The following is a 27,234-nucleotide window of genomic DNA, read 5'->3' as shown; positions in this document are numbered from 1 at the left end:
TGTGCCCACAGACCCCAAAAGGTTCAGGACAAATAAAATGCATAAATCAAATTGTAAAGGAAACGTAACCACTCCTTCCTTAAGTACTTGCAGGGTCTGCAGGTCACTCAGCAGACTGTTCAAAAGACTGTCTGAGAGGCGCTTCCAGCAATGCCAGGAGAGCCAGCACATCCTTTTCAGCCTGGGGACTCAGTCTGGATAAAGAATATATCACCTGGCCTGACCTGTGGTGGCGCAGTGGATAATGCGTCGACCTGGAAATGCTGAGGTTGCTGGTTCAAAACCCTGGGCTTGCCTGGTCAAGGCACATATGGGAGTTGATGCTTCCTGCTCCTCCCCCCCTTCTCTCTCTTTCTCTCTCTCTCTCTCCTTTCTAAAATGAATAAATAAAAAAATTAAAAAAAAAAAAAGAATATATCACCCAAGGACTGACTCCCACAAGAACAGGTCCCCACACCGTAATCCTGACCACTTCCACTGCTGCCAAGGTAGAAGGCATGCCCTACTCCAAACACAAACCGGAAGCTTGTTGGTCTATGTACGGCTAATGCATGAAGAAACTCACTAAGGACACCTTTTTAATCAGACTTTTGGGAAAAAGGAAAACTAGGATAAAACAAAAGCCAGCTTAATTGTCACTAAAGGTTAAAGGTTTTAAAATTAAGAGTTCTGACTAAAAGTAAATTGTTATATAAGCCAATTAGTTTTTATGTAAGTTGCAAAAGGTTTGTTGTACAGTTTATAGGAAATTAATTGGTAATATGTTTCTTTAATGAATCGTATTGCTATTGATGCTGTCTATTAAATATCTGTTACATGTTATAAATTAATATTCCTACACAACAGCCTCATGCTCTTCAGTAAATTAAGTCAAGGATTTGACTTAGGATATAAAACCAGTGGGGATTGTAGTAGGTACCAAAAAGCTGCAAAACTAATATTGATATTCTAGGAGGAAAGGTCAGGCTTTCCTGTCTTGTCCTTCCTTTGGGGAGGGGAGGGAGAAGAATGTAGCAGTTTCTGACTTGCAAGAACAATGGGTCATTTAGTTTTAAAATTAAAATAAAGGTTAACTGAGCCTGACCTGTGGTGGTGCAGCGGATAAAGCATCAACCTGGAAACGCTGAGGTTGCCAGTTCAAAACCCTGGGCTTGCCTGGTGAAGGCACATATGGGAGTTGATGCTTCCTGCTCCTCCCTTCTTCTCTCTCTCTCTCTCCCCCTCTCTATAATGAATAAATAAAATCTTTAAAAAAATAAAATAAAGATTAGCTGAGAAACTTCTTCTCTTTCAAGGGAAGACAGAATTTATATACCACCCTACATTGATTGTAGTTCCTCCCCCCTTCCTGGAATCCTGAAAGTAACATACCTCTAGGCAAAGGAGGGAAGATGAACTCTGAAAGATTGTAAATGTCTTTGATTGTGCTACCTTGAAAGTCTTAATGTTTTTGTGTATCCCCTAAACAAATGTTGTAAGCTTGTGCCTTGATGTCATGCTCTCCCCAGCTGGTGTGTGATCAAGGGTATATAACCAGCACATGAGATGTATTTGGTGCACACAATTTCAGTCTGCAAATGCCCCGTGTCAGGCATATGCAGCCAGCATATTTAATAAATCTCCTCCTTTAATAAAACCCTTCAAAACTCATTTGGGCTTGGTGTCTCTACGTAAACCTGCAGAAGTGAGGTACAGTACTTTTCAGCATCTGGGGTATGGTATTTTACAACAACATGATGTTGAAGGAGACGCTTGTTTAAGTTAAATGAGTAAATGATATAGTATTTTACATTTAGGGGCTATGGGAAGGAGGACATAGGAAAAGACATCAGAAATGCTGGGAAAGGGGTTCAGTACTAAAGTACTAAAGAGGGCTGGGAAATGGGGGCAGTGAAATTTGTGCAAAGATCTGAAAGAGGAAGGACGGACGGGAGCTTTGTGATTACCTGGGATAAGAGGGTTCCAGGCAGAGGAAATAGCCAATGCAAAGGCACTGAGGCAGGGGCCTGGTGTGTTCAAATAGCAGCAAGGAAGTTGCTGGGTAAACGTGTGTTTACGTTTGCTCACTTGTACAGTATTTTGCATTGGTGTGGGGCAACCCATGTGTGTGTAGTCTGTGGAAGGCTGTGGGTGCCCGCCCTCAGAGTGGCAGATTGCAAATTGCGGTTGCCTGCCTCCATGGGGAGGGGCGATTGTTTGCTGGAGAAGGGGTATTTCCGCCAGCCTGTTTGGCTGGGGAGTGTTGAGGCTGGTGGGGGTCTGTGAGTCCAGTGAGTCTGGAGGGGGTCGGGGTTTGGGAGCCGAGTCAGAGGGAAGCAGTCTTCTCTGCCTGTTTGCTCATCCACTGTTACAAGACTTTAATAAACAGAATGGCCCACCATTTTCTGGCTCCATGTTTCCTTTACCATCTGCCCAAATCCAATGTGAACCTGCCTGGCCCCGGCCACCAGCCTTACAGAAGTCAATGAGACTAAAGCAAAGCAAGTGTAGGGGGCAGGTGGGAAGAGTCAAGGGCTGGGAGGTGGCAGGTCAGCTCGTGCAATACCTTGCCGACCACAGGAAGAACTTTGGCATTTACTCCCAGTCAGGTGGAAGCCATGCAGGGTTCTGAACAGAGGGACGTGACCAGACTTGGGGAAGGATAGACCTACCTACTAGATTACTCAGGGCAAATTATCTTCCCTGCCCTCCATACAGAGGAACTCTCCAGGACCCAAACGGTGGCCATTGAGTTACAGCTAGACACAGCCCCAAGCCTGAGCCTCCCTGGCCTAATCCAGTATCTACTGCATCACACATGCCCTCAACCATCTGCTTGGCTGTGATTCAGTGGCCCTCTTCCTGGAAATCACATTTCACTAATGGATATAAAAGGACAACTGCATCTGGGTATAATGGCTATATTTATTTCTTTTTCTTGTGAAGAAAAGTGCACCTTTCCAGTAGACATCAAAGAATTGCTTATGCAGGAGAACCACATCCAGGATAGAAATAAGCAGGTCAAGAGCTCACTCCGTAGTGTTTCTGGGATCATCAGAGGAGGCCAGTTAGCAGAATTAGCGCTTTCAACACTGAGACCACATTTCACCCTTTACTTATTTTTCTAAGTAGGAGAAAAAGACACAAAAATATCCCACACACACCCCCAGGGAAGCCAAAGAAAAATTTGCAGAATCCTAAACCATGGCAATCATGGCATTTTCCCAAGCACTGCCTGTGGAAAGGCAAGTTACTAAAAGCAAATGGTAAGAAGGGACAGCACCAATGTTGGACCCAGTCTCAACGGACAGCTCCAGAACCATCTCCCTGGAGCTAGAAGGTGGTTTTCCCATGGCCTTTGGTTTAATTTTTGTTTGTAAACTCAACAGACCTCCCTTCCCCACAGTGATCTGGGAGGACACTGGTTTCTGTTCCCCAGAGACCATCTTGAGTTAACCCCCCCCCCAAACATCAAAAAATAAACTTGCATTATTTTTAGAAGAAACAAAAAATACCTTATTCTCCTACATTATTCCCAGTCTGGAGAGAACCCAGAGGCAGCTATCTCGTTGCTGCTTGAAGCTGAACTGTTGAAAAATCTTGTGTAAACAGAAAGCTTGGGCTGAGCCAGGTATGAGATAACCCAAGGCTGGTTTTATCATGTGGGTGGTGACAACTGACTCTGAGCCACCATTTTTTCTGACAGCAGCTTAGGGAAAACGGACTGACCAAAAGCATCTGGACAGGCCTTGGTGAATCTTAACAAGACTTAGGTAATTTAATTTCACTGTTATGTTAAAGCAACTAACTAACATTTTTGAATCCTACCCCAAACACTCAGATCCTTTCCCTCTGTGCATTTCCAGGAACTTGACCATTTCACCAGTCATCTAAATTATTGGTATACAAAGATATCGCCACTTTGAAACTCTAAGGGCAGACCCTAGTATGGCATAAATAGGGTCCTTCAGAAATAGATTCAATCTAGAGTTTCTATAAAGGTAAAAGCTATGTTAAACTTAAACCAGGCCTTCCCCGTGCCCCAAAGGAGAAAGCTGAGAACTTGAAGATTACAGAAGGTCATTTTGCCAGTAGTGGTTGAGAGAATACAATCAAGAACACAAACTATCCATTTAGGCTGTCCTCATAGTGTTTGTCAAGTTACGGGCTATCAGTGTTCCAGGGCAGAAAGGTGTCATGCCACTGGAGTTGGGCCTTTGGTGGACAGGAAGGGCCACTTAGCTGAGCCACTTAGGGGTGTTGGGAAGATGATAGACCCCCTAAACTGCACATAACCTCCCAGTAGGTGCCCAGAGCAGCTAGAAAGCCAAGCCTCAACCAGGGAGACTGATCCCAGCCCATCCCCATCAGCCTGCCGCTCCCAAGCTATATCATGAAGTGCAAGTGGCACAACCCTCTCCTCATTCCTCCAGCACAAATTCAAAACATTCCTTAGAATGACTCCTCCATTAGCAAAAGGAACGTCCCATCTCTGGGCCCCACCGATGACGTGGCTCAGGAAACAGATTCTGGGTCTTCACCGGTCTTCAAGTGAAAGGAGCCCAAGTCCTTACATCAGAAAGACACCAGTGAGGGCAGGGTATGGGGACACTGTTCAATTTCCTTTTTTAGCAGGATATAAGATGTGGAAAGACCTTGCTTAAAACATCACCAGCCCAATCAGCCCTGAGAGGCAGTTTTGGACAGCAGGGCCCGGGCTGCTGGCTCTGAGGTTAACTCCTGGCTAGAAGCCCTGAGCAGGAAGGCCAGAGGCTTGGCAATTCTCTGGCTGATGTGGTGCATAATTCTAGAAGCCAATCCCAAATCAGGGACACCATGGATAAACCAAAACAATGGCAGGGTTGTGGGTGATGTGGAATTCTGGGGAAACTCAGAAGGCACTTCTGGGGGCTCTGACCCCTTCTCCCTTCACCACAGGGAAAGCTGCTTTAATACTGTTTTCACAGGCAGAGGCTCTGCAGGCCAGAAAGGAGGAGTCTGCCAGGGCCAAAGTCAGCTTCCCACTTTGGAGCTTTGAGATCAGAAGAGGTTCTTGGGCTGGATCAGGACCAGAGAAGGACCCTGAGCAAAGAGCTGCCTTCCACATCTCCAAGGACGAACTTTGAGAACCCACATGGCATGAGGAAGGAGGCAAACCAGCTCGTGAACTCCAGGCAATGCCCAACACAGAATGGATATGCACCATGGCTCTAACCCAGAAGGCACTGCAGAGCCCCACAGGCTGCCCGTGTACCCCACTAAAACACCTGAGAAGCATCGAGCTCATGCATGTCAACATCCCCAGACCCTACCTCTAATGCAGAGTCCCCAGGGTCTGGAGCTTGTGACAGGGGCTGCTTGGGCAGGCTGGCGGCTAGGGCAAGAAAATGAGCCATGCGCGGAGTAGAAGACAGCTGACAGGAGGGAAGGGGGCACCCTGAGCTTGGAAACAGCCCTTGTGGCTCATGCCTCAGTCACATTCCCTGCCGAGGCAGGAGGCGGTGGGTGGGGGCTGGGGACCATCTCTAGCAGCTGCAGCTGCTAGCCTGGGGAGGTGGGGCCTCCCCCACGGTCGGGCCTTTCCCATTGCTGCCTGGGCTGGAGCTGGGTTCCAGGGACTCATTCATCTTCTCACAGATGACATCCACCAGGCGCTCAAAGACCTGCTTCACGTTGATGTTCTCCTTGGCACTGGCCTCAAAGAACTCAAAACCTGGAGAAACATAGGTAGGGACACCTGTGAGACCCTGAGGGGCACAGCCTGGGCTGTGGCATCATCCAAATCTGGATTCCAAGCCCAGTTCTGCCTGTTATGCAGCTTTGGGAATTTGACTGAATGTCTTAGTCTCTCTGAGCCTCAGTTTGTTTATCTATAAAATGGGAACCAAGCTGATAAAAACCTGTGACGGCAGCCCTGCTCCAAACTATCCTAAGGCAGTTGCTACAAGAGTCCAGGTAGTAACATTCTGGTGCCTAGAGGACACAGGTGCCTGTGGGTGGCGGCAGCTTACCTTCCATCTGACTGTACTGCACGGGAAGATAGCGTGAAAACACCCATGAAGCTAGATAGTTATGTGGACTTTTGAAATGTTATGGAAAATGTACTCAAGACCAAATAAAATAGAGCTGAAGACTGGCTTCATCCCAAGGGGCTATCAGTCTGCAGTCTGTCAGGCAGATAATAGCAGGTTGCCCAGTGTTCTCGGACACTGCGATGCATATAGTTCCTGGCCTACAGAATACACTAAAAATGGTAATAATAATAATAATAATGAAATAAGAAAAATATTGTACTTACTAAGTGGTAGGCAGTTTTCTAAGCACTTTACATAAATAAACACCTTTAATGATGCTCTGAGGTTCATCCTATTATAATCTATTTTACAGGTAAGAAAACTGAGGCACAGAGAGGGAAAGTCACCCACCTAAATTCACATAGGTAACACATGGCAGGGTCAGGATTCATACCCAGACTGCCTTGCTTGAATGACAACAGTTAATAAATATTAAATAAAATATTTTAAATATAAATAAATAATAAATATTCCCATTGTACCACCTTGGGTCTTGGTTGGCTGACTCCTACTGGGGAGGTAGGATGTGAGGCAGCTTTGAGTATATGCTTAGTGACCATCATAACTTGGTTGGACTCCCAAAGGTGGGAAGTGGAACAAATTCTCCGGGGGTCTGTCTACAGTTGTTCAGCCAGAAAAAGTGGCCAACTTGAAAATAATGGCATCCTTCCTGTATCCCTAAAAGGCTGATTATGGACCTGCCAGCAAGGAACTGTCCCTGGAACAGTCTCCAGTGTGACCTCACCTGCTGTACCTGTCAAGATGGGCTGGGAATTCAGACAAACACCTACCATATTACACACAGGGCAGGGTTAATGGCCCCTGCCCAGCACTTGTCATGCTGCACTAACTGTAATTGTAATTAACTAGGTAAATAATTTTCTTTCTCTTCTTTTCCTTTCCTTTCTCTCTTTCTCTTTCTCTCTTTCTTTCTTTCTTTTTTTTAACTCAGTGAGAAGAGGAGAGGGAGAGACAGAGACAGACTTCCACGTGTCTTGCCCAGGATCCACCCTGCAAGCCCACTAGGGGGCAATGCTCTGCCCATCTGGGGCATTGCTCCGTTCCTCAGTGACCGAGCTCTTCTTAGTGCCTGAGGTGAAGGCCATGGAGCCATCCCCAGTGCTCGGGGCCAACTCACTCCAATCAAGCCATGACTGCAGGAGGCAGGGAGGTGAAGAGGGGGAGGGAGAGAGGGGGGTAGAGAGGGAGAGAGAGAGAGAGAGAGAATATAGCAAGAGGGGAAGGGGTGGAGAAGCACCATGACCAGGAATCAAACCTGGGACATTGACAGGCTGGGCCAACGCTCTACCACCAGCCAGGGCCAGGTTAAAATTTTCTGTTCCCTATCCATCTCCGCTACTACACCATCAGCTCCAAGAGGGCGGGATTTCTGTTTGCCTTGTGCACTCTGCATCCAGTGCCTGGCATGGAGCAGGCACTAGGGAACTACTTGCTCAATGAACGGATAAATGAATGAATAATGAATAAATGGTAGAGGCAGGGCATGAACTCAGATCTTCTACTCTAAACCTAGTGATCATTAATGTCACTCCACTGTCTTCCTGGGCAAATGTGGCATTTCCCTAAATGTGTGTGCTCTGTCTCAAATGGAGTTCTTTTTTTTTAATACTTTTTTTCTCATCATAAATATTTGCTAGAGAAGCTAGAAACTGTTAAAAAATATCAAGACAACATATAAAAGCTATTTGTAATTTCATCACCCAGAAATAATTACTATTGGTGTTTTGATATTTAGCTTTCTACTTTTTTTTTTTTTTTTTTTTTTTTGACAGAGACAGAGTGAGACAGAGAGAGGGCCAGATAGGGACAGACAGACAGGAAGGGAGAGAGATGAGAAGCATCAATTCTTCCTTGGTGGCGCCTTAGTTGTTCATTGATTGCTTTCTCATATGTGCCTTGAGTGGGGGGCTCCAGTTGAGCCAGTGACCCCTTGTTCAAGCCCGCAACCTTAGGCTCAAGCCAGCAAACCTGGGCTTCAAACCAGCAACTTTTGGGCTCAAGCCAGCAACTCTGTGCTCAAACTGGTGAGCCCATGCTCAAGCCAGATGACCCCGCATTCAAGCCGACAACCTTGGGGTTTCGAACCTGGGTCCTCTGGGTCCCAGTCTGACACTCTATCCAATATACTACTGCCTGGTCAGGCTTAAAAATACAAATACACAATTGTTGGACTTGGGTTTGTAAGAGTGTGTATGTGTGCGCGTGTGCATGTGTGTGGATATTTTACAAAACTGAAATTAAATTCTACCTCCTGCTTTGTACTCTGGTATTTTAAACTTAATAGTAGTTGGCCCTGGCCGGTTAGCTCAGTGGTGGAGTATGGGTCCGGCATGTAGAAGTCCCCAGTTTGATTCCCAGTCAGGGTACACAGGAGAAGCAACCATCTGCTTCTCCCCACCCTATCCCCTCCTACAGCCATGGCTCAAATGAGCAAGTTGGTCCCAAGCACTGAGGATGGCTCCATGGCCTCGCCTCAGGTGCCAGATTAACTCGGTTGCCGAGTAACAGAGCAGCAGCCCCAAATGGACAGAACATCAGCCCCAGACTGGGGGTGAATCCTACTTGGGGCACATGTGGGAGTCTGTCTCTCCTCCTCTTCACCTCTCCCTTGATAAAAAATAAATGAAAATAAAATAAACATAATGACAGAGTGGGAATCCTACTTCAGCCCAGTAACTAGATGTTCTCTGTAAGAAGGTGTGGGCAACATCCACAAGTATCCCAGCCCGTGACTGGATTGTAGCTGATTTTACCAGTTCCAGGCAAATTGGGGATCTAGGACTCCCCAGCACACCAGAAAATTAAACACAGGCTGAAGTTCCCGGAAAACACAAGGGACAGGGGAGCAGGTTAAATGACACCATGAAGGAACAAAGAGACAAACTTCAAATGGAAGACATTCCACAGAACAAAGACCCAGTTTCTCCAACAAATTGATGGCAAGACAAAAAGAGAAGAGGGGCTACTATAGTCCAGGGGTCCTTGGACTGTTTCTGTCAAGGGCCAGATAGTAAATATTTGAGGCTTTGTGGGCCTTATGGTGCTTAGAGTTTTATATGCAGGCATCCACAATAATTCACAATCCTGCCAGCTAACATTTAGTTGCAACCAACCCGTGTGCCAAACTTCATTACAACTGTTTCACACATAGTAACTCACTCAACCCTCATGACAACTCAGTGAGGTGGGGCTGTTGTTATCTCCACTTGACACAGGGAAATACAGACCCAGAGAGCTGGACTAACCTGTACAAGATCACAAAGCAATCGAGAAATAATATGAGTTAATGTTCGACAAGGGCCAGCATTTGCCTAAACTTAATCTTTCTAACAGCCCTATGAAGTAGATACTGTTTCACCTCTGTTTCCTAACTGGAGAAATGTAAGCACGGAGAGGAAAAGCAATATGCCTTAGGTCACACAGCAGTGGGTTGCAGACCAGGATTCTGGCTCAAATCTGGGTCCTTAACACATCCTACCCTACCTTACAGTAGTTACACCACCTCCTGAAAGGAAAGGCCTGGGAGAGCCTAGAACACTAGAATACTCCAGGACAAGATTTTCATTGAGCTTAAATTTTGAGTAGATAATTCATCCACCTGATTCAAAAAGTTAAAGTGCAAATCCACCTCCCAACCTGGTTTCCAGCCACCCAGCTCCCAGACTCTCAGGTCACTGCTGTTACTGAATCCTTCTGTATCCTTCCGGATTACCTTTAGGCAAACATACATATGTACTCTGATTCTCATTCTCTTTATGCACTAATGCAGGTGTTAGCAAACTTCAAGAAGCAGGTCAAATCTGGCCCATCTCGTTTTTGTAAATAAACTTTTCCTGGCAGTCACACTCATTCACTGATATATTGTCTATGGCTGCTTTCAGGCAGAATTGAATAGTTGTGACAGAGATCCTACAACCCAAAATATTTCCTATCTGCCTCTTTAAAGAAACATTTGTGACCTGACCAGGCAGTGGCGCAGTGGATAGAGCGTCGGACTGGGATGCGGAGGACCCAGGTTCGAGACCCCGAGGTCACCAGCTTGAGCGCGGGCTCATCTGACTTGAGCAAAAAGCTCACCAGCTTGGACCCAAGGTCGCTGGCTCGAGCAAGGTCTGCTGTAGCCCCACGGTCAAGGCACATATGAAAAAAGCAATCAATGAACAACTAAGGTGTCCCAACGAGAAACTGATGATTGATGCTTCTCATCTCTCTCCGTTCCTATCCATCTGTCCCTATCTATCCTTCTCTCTGACTCTCTCTCTCTCTGTCCCTGTAAAAAAAAAAGAGAGAAAAAAAAAGAAACATTTGTGCCTGACCTGTGGTAGCACAGAGGATAAAGTGTTGACCTGGAACGCTGAGGTCGCCGGTTCAAAACTCTGGGCTTGCCTGGTCAAGGCACATATGGAAGTCAATGCTTCTTGCTCCTTCCCCCTTCTCTCTCTCTCTTTCTCTAAAATTGAATAAATAAATATTTAAAAAAAAAAGAAAAAGAAACATTTGCTGATCCCTGACTGAACTAAAGGAAGAAGCCATACCCACTATTCTGCAGATTGCTTTTCCCATATAACCGTATATTCCAGAAACCTTGCCATAGCAGAAAACAAAGAATGCCTTCGCCCTTTTTCATGGCTGCATAGTATTCTACCATGTGAATATACCTTATGTTTTGTTGCTTCTTCTACTGTGAGACAACTAGGAGCTGCCAAGGGCTCACTGCTACTAAATAGCAATGTAATTTGACATACTGTTTCTCAAGCGGGTGAGAATGTTTGTGGGATAAATTTCCAGATACAGTTTTCTGAGTCTGGTTTCCCAGGGCAGTGGTCAGGGAAAGGGGATCTATGCATGAATTTCCTGAAATTAAATGGAGAAAGTGGCTACATGTGGGCATTTTTCCAGCAGATCCTTAAAGAGCAAAGGATTGGAGATTATGGTTGGACTTGGCATCCAATAATGGGGATGGGGTTTGTTCTGGGAGGTCCAGGACCTGCAGCCCAGGTTGGGCACTAACCAAGGTCATCGGCGAGCCTCTGGCCATCCTTGGCAAGCACAACACGCTCATCCTCCAGGTCACACTTGTTCCCCACGAGGATGACCTGAGCATTATCCCAGGAATAGGTCTTGATCTGTGTAGCCCTGTGGAGTTTGAGAGCTATTAGACTAGAGATTTGGGGTCACAAAAGAGGGGAAAGGTCAGGGATCAGTGGTCAACAAGCACTCACCAGTCTTGCACGGCAGTGAAGGACTCCTGGTTGGCAATATCATACATGAGCAGGAAGCCCATGGCTCCACGGTAGTAGGCTGTGGTGATTGTACGGTAACGTTCCTGTCCTGCCGTGTCCTGGGGAATCAGCAGGGTCAGCCTACTAGAAGCCACCCTGTTCCCCACTGCACCCATATAGGGCCCTGTGCTCACAGCCCATATGAGGGAGAAAATGATACAGCCTGCACAGCCTCTAGTCTGATGGGAGAAATATGGGCCTGCCTTCACAGCCACCAATCTAATGAGGGAGACATGGACCGCCCCTCTCAGCCCATCTGATGTGAGACGTGGCCCTGCCCTTGAGGAATTCCCCGTCTGAGGTGTGCATCAGTGCCTCTCACAGACTTATAAACCCCTGTGACTTCATCTCCTAGAACCAACTTAATGACCACAAACAGGAGCCACCTGGGCCAAAGGGTACCATCCTGGTACTCGTTACCATGACAATTGTTACTAAAACTGGTAACAGCTATATGGTAGGAGTAACTCTGACACATGGCAGGCTCAATGTGGGCCTCTGGGCTCACAACTGAGATGGTACCCAAATCCTTTTCCGATTAGTCACCAGAACTTCTACCTGCCTTGCGTTACTACTGACCACCCTTCAGACTTCACATTTCAGGGCATATCCCCATATCCTGAATAATTACCTCATAGATAATACTCCCCTTCTGTGTATGTGTGTGTGTGTGTGTGTTGAGAGAGAGAGAGAAAGAGAGACAGAGACAGAGAGAAGGACAGTTAGGGATAGACAGCAGGAAGGGAGAAAGATGAGAAGCATCAATTCTTTGTTGCAGCACCTTAGTTGTTCACTGATTGCTTTCTCATATGTGCCTTGACCGGAGGGCTACAGCAGCACAAATGACCCCTTGCTCAAGCTAGTGATCATGGGCTTCATGCCAGTGACCTTTGGGCTCAAGCCAGCGACCATGGGGTCATGTCTATGATCCCACACTCAAGCCAGCAACCCTGTGCTCAAGCCAGAGAGCCCGCGCTCAAGCCGGCGACCTTGGGGTTTCGAACCTGGGCCCTCTGTGTCCTAGTCCAACACTCTATCCACTGCACCACCGCCTGGTCAGGCTCCCCTACACTTCACATCTATCCCATGCCCCCTCCTCAACTCTGGGCTACTCTCTCTCACCCGGACCCCTTCCCAAAGCCCTATACCCTCCCATGGACATCCCTGGAGGACCCCCAGGCTCTTCCCAGCCACAAACCCATGGATAGCCTCGCCCCAGCCCACCCATATCTGCAGCTTGATCCTCTTGTCATGACGGTAGACAGTCTTGACCTTGAAGTCAATGCCCACGGTACTGACAAAGGCGGGTGTGAAGGAGTCATCTGCATAGCGGAACAGGAAGGATGTCTTGCCCACACTACTATTGCCAATGAGTAGGAGCTTAAACATGTAGTCGAAGTTCTGGTCTGCTGCATCACGAGGGCCAGTGGGGGGGTCTCCAGCTGATGCCATCCTAGCAGAGAGCCTCCTGGGGTGGGGAGGCCTTCAGGCCTGCAGGGAAATAAAAGACAAGTAACAACTCTAGTGTATGCACCAGACCTGAGTTCAAGCCCTGGTTCTCTCACTTGAATGCCAAGTGACCCTGGATGCGTCACTTGGTCTCTCCAGAACGCAGTGTCCTCTGCTGGGAAGGGGATGTTAGGCAAATGCAAGGGCCCAGGCTGGGGGGCACACGGGGTGCCTCCTCTGGCTGCCGAGGAACTAGACCCTGCAGAAGGTACAGGTATGGACTTTGCCCTCTGGTGAGCAGCCAGTGTGGCCCAGGTGTGAGCTGGGGAGAGGGGGGGCCTGCCAGCTGGATAGAGCCCCCCTTGCAGCAATGGTGTTGACTTTGGCAGCTGTAGGCCACCACCAGGGTGGCCAAGTTTAACACCTTCCCTGATCCCCACAGGGAGGGGATTTCAGTAGATTTACACCAAGGGTTTCAGTGAGCCAGCCCAGGTATAAAGCCTGCTCTGCCCCAGATGAATACTGTCACCTTCTGTTTGTCAAAGGGGCTGGGCCCATCTCGTTCTGGGTAGAGCTGACTCAAGCCAGCTCCAGCCCTTGAAGGCCAGGGTGATGGTCCTCAAATAGAAGGAAACCACCCCAGCCACCTAATAATCAAGAACCTCACTGCCAGCAATACCATCCTCCTCAATCCCTGGTCCTGTCTTTCCTGGAAATGTGTCCACACAGCTGGGCCGCTTCATCTGGGTCCAGGATACCCACTCAGCCCCGTGGTCTCCCTAGATCTCCGTTTCCCCAGCGGTGTATGGCTACTCCCTGAGTCACACAGAAAGGTTCCAGAAGACCTGGGTGAATGGAGAGCACACCCACAGAGGAACCCCTGGCAGAGCTCTTTCTCAACTGGCTTTGGGGCTTTTTTCCATTTTCAAGTAGGACACAACCGGCCCCCCTTTCCTGCCCAGCCCTTAGCCCCACCCCGTGTTCCGGGAGAACGAGTTTGAGGGGAAGACAAGAGACAGGAAGCCTTTCCCCAAGCTGGGCAGGGCTGCCAGGCTGCTGCCCCCGCCCCACCCCCAGCCCCAGCCAGCCTGTCAGCGGGTCCCACCTCTTTCTGACAATCTGCCCATCCTGTCTCACGCCTGGCACTTGGTAAGGGTTTTGGGATTAGGCCCTGTCCCTCTTCACTGGATTTAGGGAGCCCCAGCCTGTGCAGGGGAGCTCAGGAGCTTCCTCCCATCACCATATGGTCCCATCTCATGTTCTCAGCGGGTTCTCGTTCCCGCCCGCGCCCCATTAACGCCCCCGAATGAGCCCAGCTGGGTAGGGATGAGGGAAGAAGCGTCTCCCGCGGCCGCCTTTGTCCCCCCGGGGCCTCACCTCACCCCCTTCCCCCCCAGACCTGCTGGGACGCGGAGGTGCGGGGCTGGGTGCGCTCCTTCCGAGGGGTCACCTCGCGTGGGGGTCTTGGCCGCGGGATTTCCGCCTCCGAACTCGCTGCGGCCTACCCTCGGCCGCGACAGCGACCGTGACCCCGACCCCGCAGCCACCTTCAACGCCACCGCCGAGGTTGCCCACAGCCACCCGGATCCCGCGCCGGCTCCGCCCAGGCGGGAGAGGAGGGGCGGCTCCCGTAGAAGGGCAGGGCGGGGCCGAGTCCCAGGCGGGGCTTGTGGAAAGTGGGGGTAGGGGCTGGAAGCGGCACCACCTGTGCCGTAGTCTAGAGCCCACCCCACAACACCGAACTACCTGTAGAGTTCCTATTAAGTGCAGAGCCGTTGAGAGTGCGGATTCTGGAGCCAGGTTCGAATCCCAGCTCCACCATTTCCTAGCCCTGTGACTTTGGACAAGTTACTTAACCTCTCTGGAACTGTTTCTCCTGCAGTCAAATGGTTGTTAACAAGAGTCTCCATCTCACAGGGTTGTGTGTGGTTCTGTTCTGAATTAGTGTTTGAAGTAAATTGCAGCACCTGACCTCATAGTGAGCTAGATCCCATTTCCAAATACTCTTAAGGGCCCTAGGAATTAATCCCCCTTTTACATATAAGAAAACTGAGTGTCAGAGAGGGGCAGCCCTTTGACTGAGGCCACACAGTAAGGAAATTTGGTACATCTAGCCCGACCTGAGGTCCTAGAATTTTCTTTATGCCAGCAGGAAAGGCTCTGCAGTTATAATAGTTCAGGCTTTGCTGCTGTTCAAATTCTGACAACTTTATCTGACGTCATTTGCTGAACTTCTCTGAGTTCTGTTGCTTCATGGAAACAGCAGGTGCCTCTAAGGACCGCCATAAGAATGAATGAAAATGACATGCATCAGTCAGGAAGGACTGGCATATGCTCAGTAACAAGCAGCCCTGAAACGTCCATGGCACCCAATACCTAAGGTTTGCTTCTTACTCACACTGGTCATGTAGAGAAGAAAAAATGCGGTGAATCGTACACTGGCTTGTACAGTTCCTATGGTTTCAATTACCTGCAGTCCACTTGAAAAGTTCTGAGAATAAACAATTTATAAGTTTAGGCCCTGGCTGGTTGGCTCAGTGGTAGAGCATTGGCCCAGCATGTGGATGTCCCAGGTTTGATTCCCGGTCAGGGCACACAGGAGAAAAGCCCATCTGCTTCTCTACCTCTCCCCTTCTCACTTCTCTTCCCCCTCTTCCCCTCCTCCAGCCATGGCTCGATTGGAGCAAGTTGGCCCTGGGCTCTAAGGATGGCTCCATGGCCTGTGCCTCAGGCGCTAAGAAGAGCTTGGTTGCTGAACAACAGACCAACACCCCAGATGGGAAGAGCATCATCCCCTAGTGGGCTTGCCAGGTGGATCCTGTTGGGGCAAATCTGGGAGTCTGTCTCCCTGCCTCCCTTCCTCTCACTGAATAAAATTTAAAAAAAAAAAAGAACAATTTATAAGTTTAAAATTGTGCACCTGGCCCTTGCCAGTTGGCTGCATGGTAGAGTGTCAATCTGGTGTGTGGAAGTCCTGGGTTTGATTCTCAGTCAGGGCACACAGGAGAAGTGACCCTCTGTTTCTCCACTGCTTCTACTTTTCTCTCTCTCTTCTCCTGCAGCCATGGCTCCATTGGCTTGAGTGCATTGGCCCTGGGTGCTGAGGATGGCTCCATAGATCCTCCACCTGAGGTGCTAAAAATAGTTCGATTGCAAGCATGACCCCAGATGGGCAGAGCATTGGTCCCAGATGGGGGGACGCCAGATGGATCCCTGTTAGGACACATGTGGGAGTCTATCTCTCCTCTTCTCACTTGGAAAAATATATTTTTTAATTGTGCACCATTCCAAATAGCATGATAAAAATCTTATGCCATCCTGCTCCATCCCACCTTTGTCCAGTATATCCATGCTATGGATGCTCTGTTAGACACTTAGTAGCTATCTCAATTATTAGATCAAATGTCATGGAATCACAGTACTTGTGTTCAAGTAGTCATTATTTTACTTAATAATGGCCCCAAAGCACAAGAGTGGTGATGCTGGCAATTCAGATATGCCAGAGCAGCCATAAAGTGTTTTCTTAATAGAAAAGATATGTATGTATAGGAAAAAACATCGTATATATAGAGTTTGGTACTATCCATGGTTTCAGGCATCCACTGAGGGTCTTAGAATCTATCCCCCATGGATAAGGAAAGGACCATTGTACCCTTCTCTTTGGAAATGTCTTGTGGGCTCTCAGCTCACAATGTCAATGGGATGGTTTGTCCCTGGGGATCAGAACCAGCTATTGTTACAATAACGTATGGTATATATAATGATTAGGTCCATGCCTGGCCCACAGTGGGTGCTCAACAAATGGGCACTGTTATAGGAAGAGATTAGGGGCTGCAACAGCCAACACTCCAAATCATCATGCCTTGTGAATGGGGAAACAGAGGCCCTTAGCTCCACCCTTGTCCACCCTTCCCTCTGCTTCCCAGTTGGAGAAAAATGACAGCAGCCATTTCCAAAGAAGGGTTTATTGACATTTGGGGTCTCAGCAGGGACAAAGAAGCAGTGAATGCTAGAGGCTCCTGAGGCCCAAGGCAAGGCCAGCAAGACAGAGCCCATTGCTCAGGAGGCAGCCCAGATTGCAAATAGAGGACAGGCCATGGTAGCGAAAGAAGATCTGGCGGAGGGCACTGTACTTGGGGTCCTTGTCCCGCAGCTGGTGGTAAGGGTCAGGGCCCTGGTGGCGGCCTGGCACCTCCCCACCCAGGCCCTGCTTCTTCTCCACGGTCTGCAGGGCCCACATGGCAGCTGTGGTGCAGGGCCCCAGCCAACGGGCATTGATGGTGGCAAGCGTAAGGCTCAGGAACAGCAGGCAGAGCTGGAGGGGAGAGCAGAAGAAAGTGAGCCATGCCTGGGAGGCAGGAGGGGTCCTTCAGAGGGTCCTTCTGCATCCTCAAAGTCCAGAAGGGGATGGGGGACAGCACTGGGTCAATGCCAGGCCTCCCTCTCTTTTCCCAAGCCCAGACCCAACCAGAGCTCCAGCTCTCATACCCTGAAACTGGCAGGAAAGGCTTCATGTCACCATCTCCTCTATCCTCCCAAAACCTTCTGAGCTTCCTTTCCTCTGATATTCAGACTAGAAGTTTCTTCTTCTCCTCTGTTCCCACAAACTGAAGGTATCTCAGGACAGAACCTCTCTTCCTCAAATTGGGACAGAGCACAACTGTCCCCTTAATCCCCCAAAACAGAGTGCCTAAGACAGGGCCTGTCTCCTCTGTGGCCCCAGCACAGGCCCCAGAAACTGACATTGGGCCCACAGGGAGTAAATAAAAAGTCCTTAAATTTCTAGTTACCCATAGTCCTCTCCTGTCTCTGTGGGATTACTCTTTATTTATTTATTTATTTACAGAGACAGAGAGAGAATCAGAGAGAGGGATAGACAGGGACAGACAGACAGGAACGGAGAGAGATGAGAAGCATCAATCATCAGTTTCTCGTTGCGACACCTTAGTTGTTCACTGATTGCTTTCTCATATGTGCCTTGACTGCGGGCCTTCAGAAGACCGAGTAACCCAGGGGTCCCCAAATTACAGCCCGCGGGCCGCATGTGGCCCCCTGAGGCCATTTATCTGGCCCCTGCCACACTTCCAGAAGGGGCACCTCTTTCATTGGTGGTCAGTGAGAGGAGCACATTGACCATCTCATTAGCCAAAAGCAGGCCCATAGTTCTCATTGAAATATTGGTCAGTTTGTTGATTTAAATTTACTTGTTCTTTATTTTAAATATTGTATTTGTTCCCGTTTTGTTTTTTTTACTTTAAAATAAGATATGTGCAGTGTGCATAGGGATTTGTTCATGGTTTTTTTTTTATAGTCCAGCCCTCTAACGGTCTGAGGGACAGTGAACTGGCCCCCTGTGTAAAAAGTTTGGGGACCCCTGGAGTAACCCCTTGCTTGAGCCAGCGACCTTGGGTCCAAGCTGGTGAGCTTTTGCTCAAACCAGATGAGCCCGTGCTCAAGCTGGCGACCTCGAGGTCTCGAACCTGGGTCGTCCGCATACCAGTCTGGTGCTCTATCCACTGCGCCACTGCCTGGTCAGGCTCTGTGGGATTACTCTTGAAACCCCTGTCAGACTTTAACTGCCCACATCTGAGGAACATAATGAGGGCAGAGGGAGGGCGGGATAGAGAAACATGAGATGCAAAATAGTCCCTTACCCTTGCCTGGTGGCTGGGAAAATGTGTGCATGGGGGTGAGGGACTATAAATTCCCAGTCAGGCTAGTTTTTAAACAATTAGCTGGGGTCAGTGCCCCAGCCCAGCTGAGTCACCACAGCCTGGCGGCAGGCCCAACCAGAGAGAGGAGAGGGAGCAGCGGCCAGCAGAGAGACACTGGAGGGTAGACCAGCAGCTGGGGACAGTTGTGTAGGCTATGCACTGCTCAAGGGGATCCAGAGCTCAGCTTTATATCCACTAAGAAGAAAGGGCAGTTTGTTTAATTCTCACAAAGGTGTAGCCATACGTGCTCAGTGGGGTCCTGGGAATGAGTCTTCTGAGAGTAGTGAAGCCCAATTCTGCATACCTGGCTGGCCTCCCAGAACGTGAGCTGAGCCCAGGTACGTTGTGGAACCAAGATGCAGAAGTTTACAAAGGCACAGCCCATGGAGATGTGAAAGTAGAAAGGGAAAAGTTTGCTCTGCACAAGACCAAAGGTATGTCGGGGAAGGCCGCGGAATAGCAGGAAGCCTGTGGGGTGTAAGGGACCACATGTCTGTTAGGATAATCCAGGTCCCCCTCTCATTCCTGTCCCCACCCTGGGTATCCATGACATGCAGACCAAGGGTCCCTACCTGAGATGAATGTCACCCACATTTGCATGCCCCAGGCTCCGGACAAGACCAGTAGATGGACTACCTTAGTCAGGCTTCCAGGGTTCCCGCCTTCCATCATTTTGCAGGCCCGGGAAGGAGGCACCGGGTGGCTCGAGCTTTACCTTTGGAGCGTGGACTTCCGACCCCGTGAACCTGCGCAAGGCCCGGGTCACCTGGGCTAGTCCAGCAGATATCCAGGCACAGCAGCCCAGGAATGGGGGGTGGGGAAGACTCAGAGCAGTCCTGCGACAACCCCTGACCCCATCTCTCTAAATGTCAACCCTCAAGATCTCAGGCTTTCTGGACCCCAACACCCATCCCACCTCACAAACCCCCAAATTTCAGCGCCAGTAGCTCAAGCTCGTAGCCCTAGATCTTCAGAGATCACCTCACTGACCCCCAAATACTACCTCTGGGTACCAGTTCTTACAGAAAAGAGTACTGCTCTCATATCAAGATCTCAGTTATAGCTTTTAAGGTCCCCAAAACACCTCCGAGACTCCACCCAATTCTGGGACATCCCCAAATGTCATCTCGAAGACATTGACAGCAAAAGTAGAAATTTGGACCTCAACTCAGTGGCGCCAAGGTTGGACCGCGATCTGGCCTCGGTACTTAACTCCCGCGGACCTGCTCCGCCACCTCTCCTCGAGAGACCAAGAACTCGTCCCGCCTCCTAGCTAATCCCGAGGCCAATTCATCGTAACCTGCCGCCTCCTGTACCTCCTGTATTAGATATTGACTAATAGATTAGCAGAAACCAGCCTGAAATCCCGCCCCCTGCCGCCTCCTGTACCGCCTGTATTAGATATTGACTAATAGATTAGCAGAAACCAGCCTGAAATCCCGCCCCCTCACTGGGATTTTATCCAATTACACGGCGGCTCGTAAGATCTGCGGAAGCGGAAGGCGCCAATGAGGTCTTCGATGAGGGCGGAGCTAAAGTGCCAGCCACACCCCTCTCTGTGACTACCTTTGGGCTCCGCACATTTTAATGCGATGGTGTCCCCACAGGATCAAATTTCAGCATCACAGCTGGGGACTGGCTTCGCGGTCCCTAATGGGAGAGCATGAACAGGTGGTATGTGGTAGGTCGGTGTGGAAAGGGATCGGGAGTCCGGCGGGCACAGGATTTATAGCCTGGGGGTGGCCCCAGGCTAATTAACGACCCTGCCCCCTCGCCACGAGAATTCTCCATAGAGGGTCTTCTGGCAGAACAACTACTATGGGAGTGTGAGGGAGGGGGGCGGGAGGGGGGCTCGACTGTGGTTCTGCCTGCAATGGCACTCAGAAATTGGACTTCCCTTTCCCCTTCCAATCCTCTCAAAGCTCCTTGGCCCCCAGGCCCCAAGCGTGACATTCAAGGACAAACACTGAGTTTTCCACTACTGTATGTTAGGCACTGGCATGGGTTAATTTACTTCATCACAGCAACTCAATAATATGGTAGTATAACATCCCATTTTTATAGTTGGGGATAATGAGGCATGGAGAGGTTTAGTAACTCTTCCAACATCACACAGCTGGGAAGCTAGTATTTTAACCCCAGCCATTCAGGGTCTCCAGTGCCTCCTGAAAAGGTACTTTAGAACATTTCAGGCTTAAAAATAACTCCTGTGGGCCCTGGCCGGGTCGCTCAGTGGAAGAAGCATCAACCCAGCGCACCAAGGTCACAGGTTTGATCCCTGATTAGGGCACGTACAAGAAGCAATCAATGAGTGCACAACTAAATGGAACTATGAGTTAATTAATGCTTCTTCTCTCTCTTCCTTCCCTTCTTTCTGTTTTTCTCTTCTTTGTCTTTCTTTTTCTCTCAAATCAATGGGGAGGGGGATAATAACTCCTATGCAACAGGGTAGGTGTGAAGACCCAATGAGTGTTGAGGGTGGTGCCCAGCACTCAATGAGGTGCTCAGAAAATATGAGCTTAAAAAAGGATTAAGGAAGCTTTTACAGTGGAGATGCTGAGTAGGGTTTTGAAGTGTGTATAGGAGTCTTCTAGAAGGACTAGGCAGAAGAAGAGCACCAGAGGGTTCAGCAAGGGCAGAAGAACAGAAAGGCCTAGAGTCTGGCCTTTCTGGCTGAGTTTGACCCAGAGCAAGATATCCTTCACCTGGAAGGTTTTTTTTTTGTTTGTTTGCTTTTTTACAGGGACAGAGAGGGAGTCAGAGAGAGGGATAGACAGGGACAGACAGACAGGAACGCAGAGAGGTGAGAAGCATCAATCATCAGTTTTTCGTTGTGACACCTTAGTTGTTCATTGATTGCTTCTCATATGTGCCTTGACTGTGGGCCTTCAGCAGACCGAGTAACCCCTTGCTCGAGCCAGCGACCTTGGGTCCAAGCTGGTGAGCTTTTTTTGCTCAAGTCAAATGAGTCCACACTCAAGCTGGCAACCTCAGGGTCTCGAACCTGGTTCCTTCCGCATCCCAGTCTGACGCTCTATCCACTGCACCACTGCCTGGTCAGGCTGGAAGTTTTTTTAGACAGCCCTGCCCTAGGTGACACCATTGGTGCCAGCCCTGACCACATTGGAAGGGCAGGGGTGTGTGGATATGAGACACATAGCTGACTTCTTTCCTGTTCTCAGTCTCACCTAGCCTAGGCCTGGGCCCCAATTCAGCTAATATTTATTGAATGCCCTGCCTCTCCTGTTCACACACACTATGGCTCCAATTTACCTGGGGAGCCAGGTCCAAACTCCCTGCTTGGCTTTCAGTGCCCTGCTAAACTCCTGCTGCTTCCTCTTGGACTCTGCCTCCAACAGCCCTGAATTTACCATCACTGAGGACATAGTTCCACATCTCCAAGCTTTTGCACATGCTGTTTCCTACCAGGAATGCCCCTTCCCATAGGGCCCAATGTTAAGATTTTTTTTTTAGACTCTTCTGAGGCCTTACTTTCTCCTGTAGGGTCTAGGTTCTTCTCACTGCCCAATTCAACTCCTGGGGTTGGGGTCATCTTTCATCATACCATAGCTGGAGGTTCTGTGTTCAGGGCTGATGACTCTTTGAGTCTGGGAGTGTCGGGACATGGAGCTGGTCTCAGCCTCCTGTCCTCCTTACTTGAAGCGACCCTCTTCTGGCTGGCCTACCCCGGGACCCTGACTGCTCTGCGCCTTACTACTGCTTATCTCCCTTGGCCTCCAACTTGTGTGTGCTTGTTAATGAGAAGTGTGACAAGTACTGGGGTTCGTTGAGGGGCTTCTCCAGGGCTAGGGTGCTGGGAGGGGCTGGAGTGTTCTGGAGTGACCCTCAGTAAGCCCTCATTCACTCACCCCTAGGCACTTCCTCAGACAAGACCTTGGACTCCATGGGTCACTGGTCCAGGACCCCAGAACCAGAGATCTTGGGGCCAGCTGCTTTAGAGGACAGAGTGAAGAGTATAGACTGGATGTCAGGGAGGAATTCAGGGCCTTGGTCGCATAGGTCTACCCCCTTCCCCAACCCGGACTCACAGGAGTGCTGTAATGACCAGGAACTTGTGAAGAGGCATCAGAGCATCACTAAGGTCACCCCCACCTGAGAAACCCCTCCTGCTTCACTGAGATCTATTGCTGTGGGGCTTAGGGAGGGGGTTGTGGGGACAGGGAGGTCCTCCTCAAGAACCCTCCCACCATGTGTCTTCCACACCCAGAATACCTCCCAGTGATCACCAGGCCTGCAATGAAAATGTCTTAATGGATGAGGGAATTAATGGAATGGATGTGGGATAGTGTGTTTTAGTGGGTTCTTGTCTGTAATAATCTTTGGGTATGACTGTGTGTCTGTGTCTGGTTATGTATCTGAGGTGGGTGGGAGTGGATGCCTTGGATCTTATGACTTAAGAGTGCATGGCTGTGTCTGACGTTGTTTCTGTGTGGCTGTGGTTGTTGTGGGATTGTGCATAATTATGCATCAGTGCTATTGGCGCTGCCTGCAGACATTGTCAATGTCCTTTGCCCCTAAGGAGGAAGGCCATTTCTTGAGTCCAGGCCAGCGACAGGGCTTTGCAGGTGCATGCTGTCAGAGGCAGCCCAGAGGCCCACACATGTAGGTTACAAGCCACATGAGTGCACTTCTGAGCATGTACAGGCCAGGGGAGATGCACACATGTGCTTTGAGGCAGCTTTCCTTGCACTTGGGGTCTGTGATACCCAGAAGTCAGCAGACCCAACTCATGTCTAAACCCCCACACTGGGTTGGGGTGAGCAAGGAGGCAACACAGGGATGAATTTCTACTGCCCTCATATTCCCATTTCCTAGAAACCGTTGGAGACCAGCTCTTCCAAAGTTAAAGGTGAGAACCCTCCCTCCTACCAAGACTGTGTATGGACAACCTGCTGGTTCCTACTTCCAACCCTTTGCCCCAGTCTCCATAGAACCCCACCATTGCTGCCCACTCAGCTCTTTCTCCTGACCTTGCCCTCCAGGCCTGTTTCTGACCTTGACCCCCTATGCTGACTCTACCTCAGCCTTGGTGGATCCCTGTTCTGGACTTTGCCCCCCCCCATACTTCACCCCTACCCTGAGCCTCTGCTGACTACTCTCCTGACCTTACCCCTGCCCCCACCCTTCCCAGCCAGGCTGACCCACACCTCTGGTTACAGTTAAGTCCACCATGATGATTCCTGACACCCAGAAGCTCCTGCGATGCGAACTGGAGTCACTCAAGAACCAGCTACAGGCCCAAACAAAGGTTAGCCTCCTCATCCAGCCCTACCCCCAGTAATCTTATCCCTGTCCTCCATTCCCCTCCTACCTCTAGGCATGACCTCTTCCCCCACAGGCTTTTGAGTTCCTAAATCACTCAGTGACCATGTTGGAGAAGGAAAGCTGCCTGCAACAAATCAAGATTCAACAGCTTGAAGGTGAGGACTGGCCTTGGGTCAAGGTCAGGCTGGAGGCCATTGGGGTCAGCTCAGTTAGAGTGAGTAAAATGGGTGTCTAGATTCAGAGTCAGTATTCAGCCAGGCTAGAGCCAGCTGAGTTCAAAGCTGGGCTTGGTGTGGTTGGGCCTCAGTCAAGTTCCCATTCTCTACAGAACTGCTGAGCCCCACAAGCCTCCAGACAGAGAAGGAGGGACAAAAGTGGGGCACGGAGCAGGGACGGCAGGAGCTTTATGGAGCCCTGGCTCAAGGCCTGCAGGAGCTGAAGAAGACCCTGCGGGACAGTGAGGGGGTGCAGTGGGCCCGCACTAGCCACTGCCTGCAGCTGCTGGCCCAGGAGATCAGAGACAGGTGAGTATTGCAAGGGTGGAAGCCTGAAAGCTGTAAGAGGGAAGGAAGGCCAGGATGAGGAAAATGGGAGAGGCCTGAGTAAGGGGCATGGGGATCATGGAAGGCTTGGGGAACAGGAGAAGAGTGGATGAGGAGGAGGAAGACAGAAGGCAGTGTGTTGTTGGGGTGGAGACTGGGAGGCCAGAAGGCAGGGAAAACAGGAAGCTGGAGGTAGGATGGGAGGGAGGCCAGGGGATCAGGAAGTTGGGCAGTGGGGAGGTTGAGGGGGGCAGAAGCTGAGAATATGGGGGAACAGGGAGCAGAGATGGGGAGATAGAGGCCAGGAATTGAGGGGCTGAGGAAATGGGAAGCTGGAAGTCAGGAAGAGAAAACTAGGGGCTGGGGAGGGGAGGTGGGGGAAGAGTAATTGGAGGATAAAGGTGGGTGGGCAGCTGGGGGGAGGGGCCAAAGCCTTGGGGTGGGGCGTTGAACAGATAGGAACTTGGGAGGTGGAGGAGGCTTGGGGAGGCAGGTGGGCAAATTGAGAGGCCACCAGATGAGGGGCTGTGGGGGTCTGTGGGTCTAGGCTAAGCTATTCCCTCAGCAAGAAATTCCTGTGGGAGGAGCTGGAGCTGGTTCGGGAGGAGGTGACCTTCATCTATCAGAAGCTTGGTGAGTACTTGGAGCCCACAGCCAAGGGGGGTAGGGTGGGACGCTACCCTTCTGCTGCCTGGCCCCTCTGAGACCCCTCCCCTTGCAGAGGCACAGGAGGAGGAGATCACTGAGAACCTGATGAACATTCAGAAGATGCAGAAGACTCAGGTGAAGTGCCGTAAGGTGAGAGGGCAGGACAGGGACCCTGTAGGAGTTGGAATATGGGGATCTCTGCTGACCTCCACCATTGGACTGGAGCCAGAAAGCCTAGTTCAAATCTCAGTTCTCCCACTTACTGCTTTGTGACTGTGGGCAAGTTTCTTTACCTCTCTGGGCTTCAGTTTTCTCATCTGTATAATGGGTGTAACAACATATTCCTATCTGAAGAGGTAGCTGATGAACTGTTAAGCTCTTTGAGGGCAGCCTGGCATAAGTGCCATGTAATGGTCACCTTGCACCATCATTATTATTATTACTACTGCTCTTCTCTCATATCCCTCCCCATGGACTCCAGGTCCTGACCAAGATGAAGCAGCAGGGGTGTGAGACATCCAACTGGATGGAGACAGAGGAGATGCCATCAGGAGGCAATGGCTCTTGGAGGAATGACCTCCAGAAGGAGCTGAGTGACATATGGTGATGCCCAGCTCCCTCTTTGACCTCTGACCCCTGACCCTCATCTGCCCCGCCCTGCTCCCCATCTGATCAAATAGTGACCACCAGAACCTGGAAGCCCTCTGAGTCCAGACCTCCATCTCCAGCTGGGACTCCCTTCTGCCTCTGCTCTCCCCCCCCACAGTAGCCCCTCTGCCCCAACCTCAAGCAGTCCAGAGTCAGCTGAGACCCCCAGCATCCCATCTTCCTGTAGGTCTGCTGTGCACAATCTGCAGAACTCCTTTGATGGCCTCAACATGTCCTCAGGGGCCCATCTCAGAGCTGCAAGCCTCAGGGGTGAGTTGGGCTGAGCTATGCTGGGGGAGGGGGGTTGTCATTCTCCAGCTTCACACATGGAGGTCACGTTCAGAGGCCATATTTAAGGTCATATCTGTTAGGTTTTAATCTGAGGTCACATTAAGGAGTCCCTGGAGGTTTCATCTGGGGGTCAGTCAGGATCAGATAGGGTCATTTTTTTTTTAAAGACTTTATTCATTTTAGAGAGGTGAGAGAGAGAGAGAAAGAGAGAGAAAAGAGGGAGGAGCAGGAAGCCACAACTCCCATATGTGCCTTGATCAGGCAAGCCCAGGGTTTTGAACAGACAACCTCAGGGTTCCAGGTCGACACTTTATCCACTGCGCCCACCGCAGATTAGGCCACTGGGGTCTTTTTAAAGGATCATTGGGGTATACTTACCTGGCAGGGGAGATACCATGATCACGAAGGTGGTTTTCCCAGGGCGAGGCTTGTCCATTGCACTCTGGATGTGCTGACCCCTGCGATTTCCCCAAATGTGGGAAACTTGACTGCATAGTTTGTGGTAATGGGGGGACTGTGTTCGCGTTCTCCCCTGGGAGAAAAAAAAAAGATCATTGGAGTAAAATTCAAGAGTTATTGAGGTGATACTTTAGTGTAGGTTTCACACTGGGTCACATTCAAGAGATATGACCAAGGGATACTGGCACATATTCAGGGGTCTTTCAGCGGACACATTCAGAGTTCATACAAGAAAAGCCAGAATGACACCTGTCCCTCCTGCAGGCTACAAGGGGCATCGATGCCTAAGCCCTCTAATTACCTCCTGGGACTCGGACTCCGATTCTGACCAGGACCCTTCCCAGCCACCACTCAGCAAAAGCCGCTCCTTCCCATCAGGTGTGAATCCTCTCCTGATTCACCCACCCTGCCCCTCCTGGCTAGCCCTGGAATCCAACAGGATGGATCCTCCCAACTCCCATCCCGGGCTCATGTGCCCTGACTGCTAGCCCTGGGGTCCCGTGGATCAGACCCGGCTCTTACCCATCCTTTCTCCTCACAGCTTGAGCAGCCGGGACTGCTCTCCCTGAAGACCCATTCAGAGAGAAAATAAACTAGCCAAGACCCTCCTCCACCAGTGGACTGTTGCTCCTGCTGCTTAATGTGCCAGAGAATGACCCACTCCCATTTACTCCCCAGTGTTGGGGAGGGCATAGAGACCACAGGGGCTGTTTGGAATATGCGGGCCTAGGTTCAGGCCAGATATGTATATGACAGGTTAGGGGTTGGTCTGTCCAGATATGAGTGCCCAGACAGGCTGTTTCACACTAGCCACTAGCCTTCCTTCCTTGGGGACCTTGGC

At 50.0% G+C, this 27,234-nt stretch overlaps 3 protein-coding genes and 1 non-coding gene across 6 annotated transcripts; 2 read left to right on the top strand and 2 right to left on the bottom strand.

Moving 5' to 3' along the window:
• Positions 1–2,884: 2,884 nt before the first annotated feature.
• On the bottom strand, positions 2,885–19,783 carry RAB3D (RAB3D, member RAS oncogene family). 3 transcript variants are annotated; one of them, XM_066345868.1, is made up of 5 exons: positions 19,682–19,783; positions 12,581–12,847; positions 11,297–11,415; positions 11,086–11,210; positions 2,885–5,692 (listed from the first exon to the last, which is right to left on the bottom strand). In XM_066345868.1, exons 2-5 carry the CDS (start codon positions 12,806–12,808, stop codon positions 5,505–5,507), a joined length of 660 nt encoding a protein of 219 aa, XP_066201965.1. In that variant the 5' UTR covers positions 12,809–12,847; positions 19,682–19,783; the 3' UTR covers positions 2,885–5,504. The 3 variants fall into 3 exon arrangements, with proteins under 3 accessions (XP_066201965.1, XP_066201958.1, XP_066201950.1); XM_066345861.1 differs by lacking the exon at positions 19,682–19,783 and adding an exon at positions 14,183–14,411; XM_066345853.1 differs by lacking the exon at positions 19,682–19,783 and adding an exon at positions 14,205–14,411.
• On the bottom strand, positions 16,755–19,801 carry TMEM205 (transmembrane protein 205). The gene is made up of 4 exons (XM_066345881.1): positions 19,682–19,801; positions 19,092–19,265; positions 18,824–18,987; positions 16,755–17,120 (listed from the first exon to the last, which is right to left on the bottom strand). The coding sequence occupies exons 2-4, from the start codon at positions 19,189–19,191 to the stop codon at positions 16,815–16,817; spliced, it is 570 nt and encodes a 189-aa protein (XP_066201978.1). The 5' UTR covers positions 19,192–19,265; positions 19,682–19,801; the 3' UTR covers positions 16,755–16,814.
• Positions 19,802–20,087: 286 nt separating this feature from the next.
• Positions 20,088–27,070, top strand: CCDC159 (coiled-coil domain containing 159). The gene is made up of 11 exons (XM_066345839.1): positions 20,088–20,193; positions 23,356–23,389; positions 23,700–23,788; positions 23,879–23,960; positions 24,134–24,329; positions 24,913–24,980; positions 25,069–25,145; positions 25,477–25,598; positions 25,831–25,913; positions 26,658–26,771; positions 26,935–27,070. Exons 1-11 carry the CDS (start codon positions 20,107–20,109, stop codon positions 26,937–26,939), a joined length of 957 nt encoding a protein of 318 aa, XP_066201936.1. The 5' UTR covers positions 20,088–20,106; the 3' UTR covers positions 26,940–27,070.
• On the top strand, positions 26,305–26,469 carry LOC136389994 (U1 spliceosomal RNA). Its single transcript, XR_010748526.1, has one exon. It is a non-coding gene; the product is annotated as a U1 spliceosomal RNA (small nuclear RNA).
• Positions 27,071–27,234: the final 164 nt, after the last annotated feature.

Source organism: Saccopteryx leptura, chromosome 1 (assembly GCF_036850995.1).
Source record: "Saccopteryx leptura isolate mSacLep1 chromosome 1, mSacLep1_pri_phased_curated, whole genome shotgun sequence".
NCBI lineage: Eukaryota > Metazoa > Chordata > Mammalia > Chiroptera > Emballonuridae > Saccopteryx > Saccopteryx leptura.
The sequence above is the reverse complement of the archived record's forward strand: the minus strand, read 5'-3'. Positions and strand labels throughout refer to the sequence as shown.